The sequence below is a fragment of the Manacus vitellinus genome, unplaced genomic scaffold (genome assembly GCF_001715985.3).
Source record: "Manacus vitellinus isolate BGI_N305 unplaced genomic scaffold, ASM171598v3 scaffold_45_pilon, whole genome shotgun sequence".
Taxonomy (NCBI): Eukaryota; Metazoa; Chordata; class Aves; order Passeriformes; family Pipridae; genus Manacus; species Manacus vitellinus.
The window spans coordinates 338,557-357,152 of record NW_021940571.1 but is presented as its reverse complement, the minus strand read 5'-3'; the positions used below and the strand labels follow the sequence as shown (position 1 = coordinate 357,152).

At 43.9% G+C, this 18,596-nt stretch overlaps 1 protein-coding gene across 2 annotated transcripts in view; it reads right to left on the bottom strand.

Annotated features, from left to right (window-relative positions):
• The window catches only part of TSC22D2 (TSC22 domain family member 2), a 44,706-nt gene that overhangs the window by 4,996 nt on the left and 21,114 nt on the right, over positions 1-18,596 (bottom strand). Inside the window, exons 4-5 of one of the 2 annotated variants that reach the window (XM_018079256.2) lie at positions 17,109-18,596; positions 3,657-3,728 (exon numbers count right to left, since the gene is read on the bottom strand). The exon at positions 17,109-18,596 is cut by the window's right edge and continues 1 nt beyond it. In XM_018079256.2, coding sequence (XP_017934745.2) covers positions 3,657-3,728; positions 17,109-18,596 — 1,560 coding nt within the window. The remainder of the gene's footprint in view (positions 1-3,656; positions 3,729-17,108) is intronic. The other variant, XM_018079257.2, reaches the window with a different exon arrangement.

The following is an 18,596-nucleotide window of genomic DNA, read 5'->3' as shown; positions in this document are numbered from 1 at the left end:
ATCTCATGCTGGAGGCAGGGGAGACTGTGAGATTCCCCAGCAGTCTGTGGTGAAGACCACGATGAGGAAAGCTGCAGGACGCACCACACCACCTCTCCTGTCCCGAGTGACCACCGTGGGAGCCCAAAGTCAGACTAAACGATCACAACAGACATTTGTAGACAATTTATGGACATTTTGCAAGGGTGGTCAACAGACTAGGTCAACAGACTAGACTAGGTAACAGCATTTCACATTTAAATGAGATTGAAATCCTACAGTCTGGATGATGTAAACTAATTCTGAAGCTTTTCAGTCAATAACAAAAGCCATATTCCATATTCAGCTGTATTAATGATTATCTGCATACTACTGTCCCAAGGAATTTCTTAGCACTAAGTCACCCCCCAAAAGACTCACAGAATACAGGAGTTTTTTTGCCCTTTAGATACATAAAACCTATCACATTTTCCAGCTGATCCTGCAGAGCAGAGCACAGAGGGACACTGATGCTCTGTCCAACAGCCTCTGTAAGACAATTCCTCTGAAGCACCAGATGTGCTTTGGTTTAGGTTACAGTGGGAAAGGTGTTACACACCTTGGGGATGTCTGATGGATATCCCCAAGCCAAGGAACTGCTCCCAGCTCTTCCCATTCGCTGTTACTGCTTTCAATCAAATTATCAAACCACCTTTCCATAAGCAATGACAAGGTACCTCAAAAAGTTCCAACTCTTTTTGCTTGCAAGTGAGCTACAAACTAAAGCTGAGTGTTCATTTTTTCTTTCCCCTCATTGTTTACTCATTTATGAGCCACTGCAGCCACTGAACCAGCCACTCTTCATGTCTTACCACTGGTTGGGCTACTCAGTCCACTCAAAGAAATCTTTTCTGTTCTTGAAACAGCTAAGGCATGTTTAATTAGCCTCCATCCCATTAACAGACTCTACAATGCCAGCATCCCAATGCAATCACATATCCAGCCTGGAAAGAGTATCTGTGTGAGCATTGTAGATTTTCATTATTTTTCTTTGTCAAAGTCGTGTGAGAACGTGTGACAGTCTAAGGCAGTGAATTCGCCACCTCAGGAGTTTCCACACACATTTTATGAGTTAATTTATATTGTGAAGGTTTAATGCTTCACACACAAATCCAACAGAAACATAAATCCTACTGCTTTAATTTCAAGTTTACTGATAAGGGCTGTATTTTAGGCAGACCCACTAAAGCTGCTATGGCACTATTACTGTGCAAAGACAACCCAGGCCCAGAAGAGTGACCCAGACTCATGTGAAGATGTCAAGCAGCCACTATTCCCCTTCCCAAACCACATCAGTTGAGAAGACCAACCCATGAGACCTGAGCCCTTAGCAACACCTACGTGAGCACTGTGCAGGAAAACATTCCTGCCAGTGTGTCAGTAACAACCAGCATCTCCCTAACACTTACTGATTTCAGTGCCACCAGCACTCTTCCTGCCATGGCGTGCTGGTGAAAAACAAACCCAGCTCTATTCACTGCAGCAATTCAGCACTCTCTTGCTCTCTACTGCAGTAGCATGTAGTAGCTCTGCTGGCTTCAGCTGGTCCCGAGAGATGGCTGCTCATAGGAGAATAATCCATATTTGTTAGGAAAAAACCACTGGAATTACACAGGAAGATTTTCTGTTTACACCGAAGCCTCCTAACTCAAGCCCCTGAGGTTCACAAACTACTTCTGAAGGAGCTGCAAAGTGTAATGAGAGTCCAGTGCCAGCAGGCTCACGGTCCTGGTGCTCCACAGTGTGCCAACCCCCACATCTTGTGGTGGGCAAACAAAGGGATTATGAGGAAATCACACAAGCTTATTGTTTTCACAGCAGAGGTTTTTCCTTCTCAAACCAGAGATCCCCAAAAGAAAGCCCCAAACCACGTTACTGTTACCCAGCTCCCAGAGGGAGCACAGACTCCCCCGTGCCCGGGGCCATCCCACCCATGCTGAGCTCACCCAGCCACAACCACGGGCACTGCTCATGGATGCCCTCAGCACGCCCTCCACCAGCTTTTACCACAAGTTTATAGTTGAAAACTTCTCAGTTTCAGTCATCCAGCAGAGCAAAGCTGCCTAACATGACCTTAAAATCCATTAACTGGGGTATAAATGCAAAACCTGCTAAACCCTGTCAAAGACTTCGGAATTTGAACAGATTATAAGTTTAAAACTTGCATCAATCCTGATGAATTTGATTCTATGTTCTCACAAATACTTATTTTTACCACAAAATGTTCACCAGCAAAGATGCAATACTATTTTAAAGGCAGCCATTTACATTCTTCTACGTGAATTTGATGTTTTTCTATATCCCACACTTCCAGTACTTGCTTCAGGCACCATACACAAACCTCGATTTGTGAAGTCTCAATCTTATTCACTATTTGATTTTAGGATTTTTTGAATCAGCTTCCTCATCTTAAGACTTATTTTGAGATATGAAAATAGAGAAACAGCTAAAAGCTAGACCACAAAGCGAGCTTTTGGTCTACAAACCAAACGTGTATTCTAAGCCCTGAAGTTTATTTCAGTGAAATAACAAAGTCCTTGAAACCTAAATACCAGCTCTGTCCCATAAATACAGAAAAGTGGCATCATCCAGAGCTTATAGCAAAAACATAGATTTGTCCAAGTTTCTGCTGGAAAAGGAAGACATGCTTTGAAACTGAGCTTAATGCCAGCACTATAAAACGATTTTAAAAAGAGCAGGATACATCAGCATTACTTATAACCTTCAGCATTGTGCAGTATACAAACTGTTGCCAAGCAAACTATGAAAGGATTCAGTTAAGCTGTGCACGTTGAGAAGCCTCTCAAGTCAAATACAGCCAGTACAGTGATGAAATGGTTATCAATACTTCAACAGCCAAACAAAATTTTACATTCTACACAGCTTGTTAAGCACAAGTTTGTGACAAGCCAGAGCATCACAAGGCATGAAGTCACTAGGACTTCAACTTAATGCTAACAAAAAAACTCCTTCAAAATCAATAAAGTGCAGGAAAGAAACAGTTTGCAGCTACTGACAAATTAGTAATGCACCTCTGCAAGTCCCATCCACGCCAGATAAGACTGTTGCACTTCACTGCAGTTTCTCATCATCAGTTCAATGCTAACTTTGGAGATTTACTTCATCCTTGTCACAGTTCACCTGTGTCCCCCATCCAGCTTTACTTCAGCAAAATGAAAGTAAGCCAGAAAGCTTCCTTTCCTGGTTTTAAGATAGAAGTATCTTAGTTTTGACAAAATTGTGTTTAAATGTAATATTTTCACAACTTGATTTCTGATACAGGACTTAGTGCCAAAAAGTTTCCTTTTTTGGAAAAGGAAGCTGTAAACATTTTGGTGAAGGTCAGCTAGGAGCTGACTAGCATTAAACTCTGAGCTTACACATCATGCATGATACATGCATAATGGAAGGAGGAAGAAAAAAAGTCATGTCGTATCTTAGAGTTATTTAGCTGCGTGTTTCAGAACAAACACTCCACTTCCACGACTGCTTTCGCCTCTTCAAGCGGCAGAAGCCCAAGGTGAAGTTTTGAACACAAGCAGCAGTTCTGTGCAAACACAAACCACGAGGAACTTGCATAGAGCGAAGCAGTTCATGCATACTCAGCACGTATGCATTCCATACTCAAGCATCCATACCTATCCCAGGAGGCCTTTGGCTCGTGTAACTTGTTGAAATGGAACGCTTGGTAGAATGCAGTTGACGGATTCCTATGAGATCCAAGAATCAGACAGACATATTGAAAATGGGTACGTAATAAAAATACCAAGTCTCCTAATTCAACCTGCATTGCAAAGTGAATTACCTTGTTAGGTTAAACTAATGCCTGAAAGGCCCTACTGTTTCTATGGGTTTGCATTAAGGACATACAAATCCAAAAAAAAATAGTAATTCTCTCAGGCTATTTCAAGCTGCTCCTGTACAAAGATGACTGTAAGGCCATTAATGAAATGTCTCCTGTCCTGCTGGCAATCCTGCATAGGTATAAGCTGTGCACCACCCTAATGCCAAACATACCTAAATCCAAAAGACACCCTTCACATTTTTGGTATGTCCCAAACTGTCTCTGCACACAGTACCCAGTGTTTCCATCCAGCTTAACCCCCTGCTTTATACTCAACAGATGAGTCCTGTAAGGGCACCTGGAAGTGGGAGCTCAATATGCAACATTCAAGCTATGACAGATGACGTTACAACTGACAACCAGAGCGGTGAGAAGTGAAAAGCGGAAGGTAAACTATCACTCACCCTGTACACAGCTGTCAGTCACCTTCCCACCTCCCCTCCCGAGGTGCAGCAGGGCTGATGGAGGCCCCTGGCCAAGCACTCCCCCAGGGCTCTCCCACAGCTCCATCACCCTGCTGAGCACCGCACACGAAGCCACCTCGGCCGCCAAGGCCCCGGGGCAGCCCCACATCCACCCCACACAGGGCAGCCCCACATCCACCCCACACAGGGCAGCCCCACATCCACCCCACACAGGGCAGCCCCACATCCACCCCACACAGGGCAGCCCCACATCCACCCCACACAGGGCAGCCCCACATCCACCCCACACAGGGCACCTACACCAAGAGTGCTACTGCAAGATCTTAGTCCTCCAAAATCTCATCTGAACACTTGTTGCAAACAAGACACTGGATGAAGCACAGTCAAAGCTCTGCTGCCAAGGGCTGCAGCAGAGCATTGTACTCAAGCTTAGAAACTCCTTTCCTCAAACAGCTCATCCTCGTGCAGGTACAGCTATGTCAGCCCTAGAGAAGGATGCAACAGCATTGCTGAAAAATCTTTGGAAAAGTAAGTATGAGCTCAAATTCCTTTCAGAGCCAGTTTTTAAACCAAAAGTTTATATCAACATTAGAAGCACAGGTACCCATCTCTTCCCTAAGTTTATGGCAAGAATACTTAAAACTTGTCTTCAAGTTACTTAATTATTTCAATCTAAGTACAATCACCGTATAGTTAAAATAACAGAACAAAAGAAATTTAGAAAAAAAATAAATCACAGAAGCAGCACCATAACAAAACACTATCAGAAGTAATTGGATCCCCATGGCAGGTGTACACTAAAAACCTTGCAAGGATAATGGTATTTGTGCATCAGCAATGATCAGGAAGTGTCTGAGTTCTAAATGTCTGTCACTCCTTTTCCCACCTTCACCACTGTACCCTTCAAAAAAAAAAAAAATCCACGTGAGCCTGGAATTTAGCTTAAAACCTGCTACAGAAGTTGCTTTATCCAAGCTGATAAATACCATGCTCTTATGCTGGTACTACTCACATTTTCCTAGGAAGCACTGCACACCTGAGTGACAACTAAATACAACTAATTATAGGAAGAGCAACACAATAGCTAAAGGACATTTGTGTAATAGAAGGACTTAACACAGGGAAAGCAATTGCCATCTGTGCATCAAGAGAGCATTCCTTAGCTGAGGGGAAGGCCCAGGCTCTTCTCTCTAATGCAGCTGCCTGTCAGGAGTACGTAGAGTCTCTTCCTCAGAAAGTGACTGTAAATAGAAAGTCATTTAACTTCCAAGACAAATTTACTTGCAGCATATAAAGCCCTGTTGCTATTGTTAGGTATAAAAAGTGGTTTATAACGACATGGCATGTATTCCATATGGTCTATTTGTATACTGATACCCTTCATGCTCTATATTTTTGTACTATTCTTAAGCAAGCATCTGAAAAGATACAGAAAAGTTTTTCTTGTTAGATTCTTATTTGTATCCCCTGCTATTGAAATTGCTTTTGCATTACTTCAGACAATTAAGAGAATCTTTTCTACTCCACAGCTATATTTTAACAACATATTAATGGGAGTGTGTGTACCTGAACAGGAAAAGCAAACCCACAGAGGCAGCATAAATGATACCTCACTTGCAGGTCTGAACTAATACAACTGAGTTTCAGATTGTTGAGGCATCTACTTCTAACCACAACAAACAGCAAAAGGCTGGAGAATGCCTAAAAACACCTCTCAGTTTGCAGAAACAATTGAGGACACGGCTGGCAGGAGCAGCACAACCCAGCCTGCTGCTGCTGGGCCACAGCAACAAGTCCTGCTGACACTGAATGCAGGGACAGCCTGGAGCACAAGAGCAGATTGTCCAGGTCTCCTCCCTGGACAGGCCAGGCCCGAGGTCAAGGCTCAGCCTCAGTCCTTGGCAGAGTGGCAGTGGAGCCAAGAGCCAGCCAGGAAAGGGATGTCCCTGATGCTGGTCCAGAGATGAGCACCCACCTCCCCTTCCACAGGAGGTACCCCAGCACTCCTCTGTCTCTGCTGAGACAGAACAGGTATCCCCAAGGGTAGAGGGGCTTGATTCCAGTCCCAAACTACAACAGACAACTAGTCTAGCACGCTTGAACATTCAAACTGCATCTCCAGGGGCCAAAGAGGTCTTCAAGTCTCTATAAACAAATCCTACAACACATATTGAATTTATTTTCTTTAAAAGTTCACGAACACCAATATTCACAACTTACTTCCATGTTATAGTTTCTAACAACAGTTTTCATGCAACAGATATTTGATCTAATTTTAAAGGATGAGAACTGAATGCCTGAAATGTAAGTTGTCCCTTTAAAAGGGAAGTCTAAACCACATCCCAAGTATCCCCTCATATTTGGAAGTGTATCCTCCCACTGCCATTCATCAGGATGATCTGCCAAATACAAACGTTATCCTCAAGAGTTCTGTTTGCTAGAAACCATGCCCATCAGAGCTGGCAAATCCTCACCTATACAGATAAATGCCTTTTAGTTTAAATAATGATACTGCCTTTGGAAGAGCAGGGTATCAGCCTGACACACAGAGGCTGCTGCACAGATGCCTTTTTCCCAGCTCCTGCCTCTAAAAGGAATAGTAACGTTGTTCACAAACAAGTTTCAGTCTGCAGGCTGCTGACCAACCTCAGCAACTGAGTGCAAGAACACATGAAAAATATCACTTCTTTCCTCCAAGGCAGCGAAATAAAGCAATCATACTGGACCACCTCGGATAGTTCTCTATCAATATCACTGACTTATTTTCATTAGGTTTGAGAACAGGAATGACCCAGAAGATTCAAAAGGCTGTCTTTGAAGAAGACAAAAACAACAGGTCAGACAATCTCTGCTCAATACCTCCGAGGAAAACCAAAGCAAAACAGAAGCACCTATTTATTATTACCTAGACAGCAGCAAGCAGATGCAGATGGCCTTTCAAAAGCTCACATCAGCCAGAAATTCCTTCTGAGAACAATTAACAGGCCTCATATAGAAAAACACAGAGGATGTGATCATGTTATAAAGTGAGTAGAGTTTTTAATGCCATCTTGCATAACATTTTTGTAGGTAAGAGCGTGGCTCATACAAAGAGGATGCACCATTGGTAACTACTCTGTGCATGTGGCTCACCAAATTTAAGATTAGAAAGTATCAGTAAGACATCCATTATTGTCACGTTCCTGCTCCTAGAAGTAAGGTCACTGATCGTACAGTGATGCATCAATAGGACTGGGAAGTCAACAGCAAGCTCCAGCTCTCAGTCTCTGCACAGAGCTACAGGAGCCAGGCATCAGGCCTGAAAAAAACCTGTTCTCCAGCCACCTTAATCAAAGGAAACACACTAATGTGTAACTCTGTGCACCTACGTTAGTGCTACAGAGCCAGAAGTGAACCAAACACTTGGAGAAAGAAGTGATTCAAAATACCCTGAAGAGGAAGTCAGCAAACAGACACATTTAGCTTTTTTGTAACATGAGTATTACTGTTGAACAGGCAAGAGACCTGATGGTAAGATAAGCACACAGGCTGAGCTCAAGAGAACTGTCAGCATACATGGATGTGTCTGTGCACTAAAGGACAACAGATGAATTCCTCCTTAATGTCTAAAATTTATAAAAGATTGGATGTACCTTTATCCATAAGCACTTCAGACCCAAGGTAGTTTTCAGTTCTGTGTTTCAGTGCTCCCCAATAAAAGGCTATTTACTAGGATACTGGCTATGACCTACAGCTGGTCTCCAAATCACAAACCTTGACAGGGTTTATCTGGGATCTGGGCAAGGGATTTGATGATCACTTGATCACAGCTTATCAGGGAACACCCAGCACAGTTCATGGCATTTTGAGATGATGTTTACACTAGTAACAGAATTCCTTCTCCAGCCCTCTCCTTTTAAATGACTTTATTTTTATCACCTTCTATTTAAAGCAGCTGCAACTTTGAATCAGCTTTCTTTCATAAGACTCAATCTACAAAACAATAACTGGAGCACAAAGCTTTGCAGAAGAAAACTGACAGGGACTAAATGTGGGGGAGTTGATGTGGAATTAAGGAAATAATATCTCAAGCTCTGAAGTTATATGTTTAATTGAATATTCTGTTCATACCATTCCTTAAAGCTGTTAAACTTGCAATACATATTCAGAAAAAACAGCAAGAATTCAAAGCTTTAACATTCAGTTTTAGGTACATTCTAGCTAGAGGTGGCAGGAAAGGCTGACTCAATTAACAGCCTGCATGACAGTTTTTGGGACAGCAGCTCTCAAACATCACAATGGACTTTAAAGGAGTTCACAGGTTACTACAAAATTAAAATATTGTAACAGTGCAGAGAAAGCACACTGCATGGATCTGATCTTCACTGGAAAAATCAAGAGCAGCAGCCTATACTTTCTTCACCTTGCTCTCAAAAAGAGGATTTCAGCAAATAATCTCTTGCAGTGACTAGAAGGCTCTAAGGAGAAGGAAATGGAGATGACTGTCTCAAATGCACAGGGTACAAAGTTTGGCAGAGACATTTCACTGATCACTTGCCTGTTGAGATCCTGGCATCAGCCTTCCCCTGCTCTAGGGGCTTGGATCTTTAAAAATGACACCAGTAACATTTTTCAACCCCTATGAATGCTATTACCTGATTTATGCAACTATCTGTTTTTAATAAAGATAAGTAATATAAAAATAATAAAAAATGCTTCATTATTACCTGTGTTAGGTAATAAATCATTCACTATTTCTAAGAGAGCTTTGCTGAAAAGTTTAAATAGTGAATTCCAGTATGACTATTTGACACAAATCACAGAAGGAACAATACAAGTGCTTATCTTCTAAATCTCTTCATGCTTCTGATTTCAACAGCTGCAGCTCAAAACTCTGGGGTCCAGTTCTCTTGGGTCCCTGAGATTGGTCCCCAAGCCTCAGGAGCACTGCAGACAACCCTGTAATCACAAGGGCTCTAAGGTTTGCCAAGATTCACAGGTGACCCCTTCCATCCTCTACATGCTGTCTTCCCACCTTCCAAAGCCAGACTTAGTGCACTCCTGCCCCAGCCAGGTACCCATCACTCTCATGCTCCAGAGTGCTGATTAACACCCTCCTGCTAATGAAGCATAGCTGTTCAGGGAGGCCGAACTTTAATTACGTCACCTTACAGACTGTGTGAGGACTAATCTGAGAGCTTCTGTTCTCAAATCAAAACACATAACACGTGTAAAATTTCTCGTGCTAATGACTCGTCTTTGCACTGGGTGAAGTCAGCCTTCAGTTCTTGGAGGGAGGATACAGGACAAAGTAGTTCACGTGATGCACAGCCTGGCTTCAAGGCAAATAAGTACAGCAGATCACATTTTCAGAGAGCAACATCAATAGATTACAAGCTGATAACGGCAAAGTGTTTGCCTGACCCAGTAAGGGATTTTTGCTTCTATTAAGTAGCTTTCAAGAAAAGCCACAGAAAGGTTCATCAATATTATACATGTTTGGACAAATTAAGACAAGTAAAAAAAAAAAACAAAACCAAACGGAAAGAGTTATATTTTCAATAACTTCCACGTTCTCAACACTTTGAACTTCATCTCACATGGGATGGAGCCCTTCAGCATCTCCTGTGATTTGCCAGTGAACATCATTGTGCCACATTACTCTCCTCAAAGTGATCCCATTCAAGAGAGCAAGCCCTCAGTGCTCTTACCCAGCAGACCCTGATACACTGGGACAAAGGAGGGAACAAAACAGTAAACTCAGTATTTCTAAATTAAAAAGATCCACACTTGCTAGTACTGCATTATAGATCAAAAAAAATCTGTGAAAACTCTTAAAAGTATTGACTTTTACACAACTTGGCTGGTAAAGAAAAGGCATTTATTCGTATGTATGAACATGTTATTGTAGAGGATCAGGTTCCTGCTGCCTGCACAGCCCACAAAGCCAGATTTCCTCAAACCCAGTGATGAAGGAAAAGTTGCTTGTAATTACTGGTGAATGTGGCCCTGCATAGTGGAACAGCTGGCTTGAGTACTCATCCTCAAATAAAACAGCCCCAAAATGAGATTTCCTCCCCCCCTGCCCCAAGTTGCAGGTACAGCACTTTCAGCTTTTAGGTTATCTATAAATACAAGTGGTTCCTGTTTTTTGACAATAAAACATTTCAGTATCTGTGGGGAAAAAATGAGTGGATAAAATAGATTCAAGCAGACTCAAGACAAACCCCACCTGTCCTACTCCTGTGACAATGGTCAAGAATGCATCTATGAGCAAACATCTTAAATTACACACTTGGCTTTACAAAAAGACATCAGACCCTAGGCCATGTGTGGCATGGTTTATTACAGAGTATATTATAAATCTGTCTGCCTTCCCACACAATTTACAAGTTCTTTACCACTCAAGTTTCAGGCCAGCCTGCACTGTCAGCCAGCAGGCTTACAGAAACAGTATTTTTAAAAAGACATTTGTAGGATTGGTCAAGGAATTTATGGGCCTTGCACCCACTGAAGTGTTCTACATAGGAGACACTCCCAGGAGTTCTCATCTACACCCCTACAGAAATAGCTGAAGTAACTCAACAGAGAAGCAAGCAGGGGTTTTTAACACTCATTTTTGACCACCACATCTTCCAATAAACCAGACAAGTTAAACTTGCTTGAGGTGGCTACAAAAGCTTCAGAAACTTCACTGAAACCAGTATCTCATTTCTTATCCAACCTACACTTCTCCACTGTAACTTCACACACACACACACACACACACCCCACTCATCCCCTCCCAGAGGAATGGCTCAGGACTGGCTCAGGACTCTGCCCTCGCTCAGAGGGGCTGAGTGGTATCCTGGGCTGCACAAGGCAAAGTCCGGCAGGTCCAGGGAGGGGGTCCCTCCCCTCTCTGAGGCCACACCTGCAGGGCTGTGCCCAGACCCCTCTCCAGTTTGTAACCTTTAATGAGCACCAGGCAAACGCACCAGCTGTCAGTGTGACAGACAGCTGACACCTCTCCACAGCACTAATTAGTACTTCCACCTTCTCTCTGCACTGACAAAAACACTCCAGCAAGCTGTCACAACACAAATGCATCCCTCCCAGCTTCAAAAGGAGAACAGACATACAAAGAAAACCTCTTGGAATAATTGTGTTTTGCACGACAAAAAGAACTGAGACAAGCATCCAGCTGTCCTTCATGTGGCCAAGTAACTCGCCTGCCCTGCCTGAGTAAAAACGCATTATCCCATAAGGCAAAGATTTACTGGCACTCACTATGCATTTGTATTTATGAAGTGTGAAGTTTAAAGGTGAAAGATTTTTCAAGATGGAGAATGAAGATACAACCTCACACTGCATTTCAAGTGACTTCTTATGTGTAGAGAACCTTCTCAGAAGACAGGGGCTTTAGCAGTTACTATAAATACTTCTATCTTTGCACTTTGTCAAATATAGGAATAAAAGCAGACACCTGTGCCTGACAATCTAGATTTATTGACTAGAACCAAACCAGCTGTACTTTGGCAGGAGTCTCACAGAAGTTTCTTATGGAGTCTTTGCTGACACACAAAAGCACAAGCAAGGTCTCAATTTTTCCTGAGCAACAGAAACTGCTAATCGCCAGCTTTAAAACTGAAAAATTAATATATAGCCTCAACATGCAAGAGGCTGGAACTCAAATATCCAGCACAGTAACAGGGAACAACTCCTCTTTACGTCACCTGAAGTCATAAAAGATTATCAGCACTTTACATGAAATCATAGCCTCAGAGAACTTTCAGCCCTTCCGAGTTCAAGAGCAGTTGAGTCCTGCCTGCTCAAAACACCCAAATACTTGAGAATTCAACTTTTAAGAAGAAGCTTAAAATAGCTTCCATAAAACATATGCTGTTATTTCTGCCATGCAACAAATATGTATTCAACATTCAGAAATCAGCTATGGAACATTTGCACTCTTCTGTAGGGGAGCAGGAAAAAATTAACCCCCAGCAGCTGAGCAGAACACCTGGGAGTCCAAGGTCCAGGGAACTGCTTGTGTCAGGGCTGGCCATCACAGTCTTTGAAACAAACTGAATAGTGTCCCCATTTCCTCCTTTCAATAACTCTCTCATCTGAAACACTTTGTCTCATTAATTCTAAGATTGTACTGACTCCTCCTTAACAAAGGCATTTGAATGTTTAAGCTGGGAAACAGCACTGTCAAATGAGCAACAGCAGTTCTGTTTAGATATCTTGCACCACTCCAAAACTGACTGCACAGCAGGACAGGCTTTCCATTACCCAGAAACTGGTGTGGTGCTGCAGTTACCTTTGGTAATTTTTGTTATAGAAAATACAGCAAGAACTGAACACAACTAACTGGAGTTTGTTTGCATTAACCATCATTTGCTGCCATCAACTGAGTCTCAGCTCAACTGGTTTTCAAACTGAGCTGTAGCTCTGGCTGTCAAACCGAAGGCACTCCTGGCTCTGGAGCATGTCTGTCCAGGTTCATTCTCATCTGCTCCTACACACACTCGCAAACACAGGCCTCCAGGAGGAGAGCTCAAACCCTTTCTAGGCTTATGAGCAAGGTGAAGAAAGGGACAATACTCAATACCAATGCAATTCAAGGTACTGGTATGTCTTTGCAGAATACTTGTTTTCCTGAAGGAGCACAACAGAATATGCATCTAGGGCAACACCTAAGTGATCCTGTGCCCGCTTTTGTCCTTATAGGATGAAGATGGTCTTAAGCCTGCAGTTCTACCAACAGTTAGTGCTCCATGCAAATACATGATTTAGCTGAGCTGGGAGACAGCCCTGCACAATCAGGTTCTCAACAACTCAGCTGCTGCAGTTGACAGTTCACAATTGCAGCCATTCATTAGCGTTCCTGGAATACGGCCGGAACAGCTCAAGCCAGTCAGTTATCTCTGGAAAAAGATCTATACTCTGCTCTTTTTCCAACAGCCCTAGTAATATTTTGCCCCAAAAGTCTGCCAAACATGTAGGAGGTTTGAACAAGCTTTTTCAGTAACATTCTTTTAACAGAGGCAACATATTTCTTTTCCCCCAAGAGCCAAAATAAAGTTATTAAGCCAGCTGAAATATTCTGCTTGTCAGCTACAAATCTGTGTATACACGGGCAGAAAGGTGAGTAGAGAACCTGACACACACTGATCCCAAAATCCTCACAGGTGATCTAACTGCCCTCCCTCCAAAATCATTAGTCCAGCTGCTCAAGTCCAGCAAATGAAGAGTCGGGGCAATTTTGAGATCCAGTTCTACTTGTGTCTTTTCAGTATTTGTCAGGCTCCCTTTCAAAGTGGACTGCAATACCCACATCTGCCTCAGTAACAGTACTACTTCGCCCATCCTTGAATAGTGCTGCAGTTTATACCACTTGCATCCACATTTAGAGAGGAAAACTGTTATGTTGTAGATATTCCATAACGTCCCACACAACAAATTTCTCTTTTTAAGAGCTTAGCAATTTGGACACATCAACTGAAAAACCAGCTTTGCTTTTCAAGGAAGGTATGACATGCCAAAGGCTTTTTTCTCCTTTTTCTTTTTTTTTTTCATTCTTTTGGATTGCCTACCTACCTACCCCCTCTTCCCTTCCAGGTAAGATAGCTCGATTAATTGATTCTTCATTATTCATCAGGTCAATGCAAAAAACCACAGTTTTGTCCAGACTGCTGTCAAAGCGTACTGGACTATGGGAACAGGAAATTAAAAAGTCTTCAGGCAATGGCTTGGAAGAAAGTCATTCTACATCTATAAACACACAGTTCTATCTATCTATTTATCTGGCTACGTATCCTTACACCTCCACTCCTAACTACCCTAGATGTAGTTTGATTTAAAACAGCAAACCATAAGACGGGAATAATACAAAAGACCTTTTTCAGAAATATGTGAACCAACCAGCTTTTTACATCAGCCCTGTCTCACCCTCACTGTATTCCTGACATGCTGCTTTCAAAGAATTTCCATCTTAACTATGCTACCTTTAGAACAGTTCCTCCTCATATTCAGAATGGTGAAGGACTTTCTAGATAAATTCAGGATATTGAGAGCTATACACTATTCCTTGATGAGTCACTGTGATAGAAGATCACTACAGGAGCATGATCTATACAAGTTTGTCAAGCTTCAAGAACATGCAAGTATTTAAATATAATTGAAGGTGTCGGAAGAAATGCAGATACCTGCCTACACACTGACCCCCCTTCCTGGGGACATTGCACATTAACAGCAAGAGAAAAATGCTTTCTACAGATTTCTAGCTCCCATGACCACCAAGTAACCTCTCCAAACTAAGCCGAGCGTTAACTTCCTGGACCTGCCGGCACAAACCATGACTCATGATGTATCAGCTCCCTTTGCACCCTACTAGCCTTATCAGTGTCAACCCCCAGCCTATTAATGACATTTGAAGGTCTTCATTAACTATTTCACCACTGATTGCAGTAGAAAAAGTAGCTGGGCAAAGCCCATGGGAGCAGTGGTAAACCTTAAATAGCTGGAAAGAGGAAAAAAGCAGGAGCAAGAAGAGAACGGCAGACAAGCAGGAGACACTTTTACAGTAAAACCTTCTCACAGAGTAAAGCACACAAAAACCAAGCAATAAAACAGCCTTAACAAGCTGCTAGGCTTTTATTCTTACCTTTCTTTGTCTGAAACTAGTAGAAGTCAGGCTACTGGTTGAGGGGAGCAAAGAATAAACTTGGATCTACTGGCTCTGTAGAGATCTCTGACGTTGTATGAGGTCTAGGCCTATTTAAGGTCAGCCTTCACAGCTTACCAGGGTCACTACTGAAGAAAGCCATTCCCATCTGGGAGAGACTCTCACAGCACAGGTGTGCTCCTGGTTTCCTGAGCACCCAGCACGCTGCACAGTTTTATCACCCAGTGCAGAAGGTGACAAACGAGACGTGTGTGCTCCTCCTCTGATAACCACAGGCTCATTTCCCTACTGAACACCACAGCCTGTCAAAAAGAGCAAGCTGCCTTCAGAGCCCATTTCCATTTCTTACTCGTGGTTCTCACGGTGAAGTGTCTGCAAGAGTCTCTTTAGAAATGAACAGCAAGTGAAGCACTGCTGCAAGCTGGCAAGTTCAAAGACTAAACTAGGAAAACAGCTTTAAAAATCACTGTTTGGATAAGAGCACCAAGAACTGCCTCACTAGAGTGCAACACAAAGTTAGCAGCCCCCAGTTTGAGTAAGTAGGGCAAGTTTTTCCTTACTGTTACATAAAAGCAATTCACTTGTCACAGATAATCATGTTCGTTACTACAATTTATATTAAGTGTTAGAAGCTATGCAAAACAAACGCAAAATGCATTCCTTTCTTTCTGACTCCTTAATCAACAGAATGATTAAGCACCAGACGAATCATCTTCTGATAAAACACTGAGCTATGAAAAGAACCCACCAGCTCGAAATCTAACCTTATTTGCACAAGGCAGTTTGTCATCCGGGTCAGCAATCCTCTTAAGGTAGGCAAACTGTGAGGAAATTTTAACTGTTTCCCTTTTTCTTGTCAGTCCTTTACCGCTTTAATCAGAACAAGCACAGCTCTCCAAACCATGGCTTTTCCCTGCAGAAAGGCATCACCAGTTACTCTTAAGACACAGCAGCAGCCAAAGCTCCAGTGAGCACAGGCCTGCACTAAATCTGCAGCCTGAACTCACCAAACACTCACTTTGAGGTGCCCTCTCCATCCTCTGCACCCCAACCCCACAGACACAGCTGCTTTACTAAAACATGCTCCGAGCCACACTGACTGTGTTATCTGGAAAGTCTGGTGCTGTCCCCAGATGAGGAAAGGCTAACAGGGAAATTCACCACAAGACCCGCTCATAATGGCCTAACTCCCATCTTTAAAAATACAAACACAAATAACCCACATGTATTTCCTTCCTCCAAACTGCAGCAACCCCAACAGTAAATGTCAATGACATTCATTCAGTGCTCAAACACTGCTTTCCCTCAAAGTCTTCTCTCAAAGAAGTCAATTAAGCAACTTTGGCCACGACCCTTCAGAGCAGTCTGACACATCTATGGGAATAGCAGCCACACACTGGATCCCTCTCAGGCCTTCTGATGAGTCTGCCCACACCACACACCTCTGTTACAACTCACAGTTCCAAATTACTTTCCAGGAGAGAAAACTCACTGTAAGGTTGTACTTCCCACCATGTCCACATCTTCGCCCAAGTGGTGTCTGTTTTCTCAATACAAAGGACCATTCTCTGTAGAGCTTTCACTGTGTAAGGATATCCACACAAATCCATACCCAGGAGCAAGTACTTTCCTTACTGATACTATAAAAAGCCAACTCCATAGGGGGATAAAAATAAAGAATGTGTGTTAAAAGCCCCAAGCTTCCCAAGATGCCTCCCCTGATGGCCCTTGGGCAGCACCACACAGATTTAACAGCACTGCAGTACAGTGGTGTTGATAAATCCACTTTAACCCAGCTGTCATTGGAGTGTCTTATGATGCATTCAGAGGAAAGAACAGCCCTCCTCGTATCTCGAGTCACTGGCTGCAGAAAGACAGCTTTCAGTCTTTGATTCTGAACAGTTCATATTATTTGTGCATTAAGCAGCTTTCAGGCTACTTTCTGCCCCGTTTTGTGCAAAAAGTAATTGCACTCACACCCTAAGAAGAATAAGTACAAGAAGAATAAGTACACTACTTGCCTAAATACTTCACTGTGGTTTGTGCTCTTAAAACTTCAGCGTGACTTTCTGAAAATATGAATTTACATAAAGCATTTGCTAATAACTCAAAAGTTGTTTCCTCCCCCCCAAAAGCCCAGTTATTTTTTAAGGTATTATAAAATAACGCATACCTGTCTTCATCACCATCAACAGGAATGGATATGCCAAACACAGAGCTAGCAAGACTGTTGATAGGAGTACTTGCAGGTAACTGAAGAGGATTTGCTAGAGTGTCTGGAATGGGAGGCTTCACAAGAGGTTTATTTTCAGCTATAAGAGAAAGGGGTGGCTGAGGTAGGGGTTCTGATTTTCTTCTAGTATCATCAATCTGGCCTACTACAGACTGGGCCTGGGTCTGAAACTGTCCAAGGTTTGCCTGAGGCAGACTGGCGGGTGCGCTGGGCGCGCCTTGCATCATCGAGTGTCCCACGTGCTGGGGCTGGACCGCGCCGGTGCTTCTGCTGGCAGAAGGGTGGCTCGTCAGCTGGGACTGCACCAGGGTAACAGGGACGTTTGGCATAGTGACAGAAGCAGTGGTGGACACACTAGGCACACTTGTACCGGGCACAACCGCAGGCACGCTCTGAACTCCAGGGACCACAGCATGGGGAGCACCAGGCATTCCTGACACTTGACTGCTTCCCCCCATTGGATGCTGAGTCACAGATTTCTGTTGCACAACCCCTGGTTGTCCAAGGCCCGGCTGTGGGACGGCAGGTTGACTAGCCTGTGCCTGGCCACTCTGCAGCAACCCCGACCCCTGGCCGACTGCTTCACCGGGCTGTGCTGACACCCCCATCACTGGTGCTCCCACAGGCGAGGGGTTTTGGCCCATCACCTGCCCCACAGGCAGGCTGGAGGCCACAGTACTTGGAGCAGAACCTGTAGTAGCCTGCTGAACAGCTCCTTGAGACTGCATAATTGTCACATGCTGCATGTATTCGGCCTGCCCAGGAGGCTGCGTCGGCAGTAGGTGCACTGGTGGAATCTGGGACTGAGAATAAGCAAATTGTTGAGGCTGAGTCACTGGTATGCTGGCCTGCTGCACCTGCTGCTGGGCCACAGGAACGCTCGGCTGCCCTACTGTCACATTTGCCATGCCTTTCCCGTTGGGTCCAGCCTGTGCAACACCCTGTGGATTTACCTGTGGCTGCGGTTGCTGTGGCACCATCATTTGCTGACTTGCTCCCGAAGCCCCAGAAAACGCAGGCTGAGCAGTACTCTGAGGCATGGCCCCACCTACGGGCTGTTGCGGCTGCTGTGGTTGCCCAATGACAAAACTAGGTTGCTGTAGAGAGGACTGGTTCATTTTCTCTGTCTGGAGCAGCTGTGACACAGCAGCCAGGGAACTGTCAGCTATAGAATCGGGGCCATGGGCTGATGCTGGCACAGCCGAGACCACAACAGAACCTCCTGTGGCACCGAGGCCACTGTCCCTCTCTTGAGCAGCCTGCTCAAAGGTGCTGCTGTGCCTAATGCAATCTCCAGTCCTGCCGAGAACACCACCATCGGAGTCCCGGTCATAGTACTCCATACACGTCCATCGGCCTCGCCTGTAGGGCTCCCCAGTACCGTGGTCCAGCTTGATCACCCTGAAGCGGGAGCTGCACGCAGCAGCC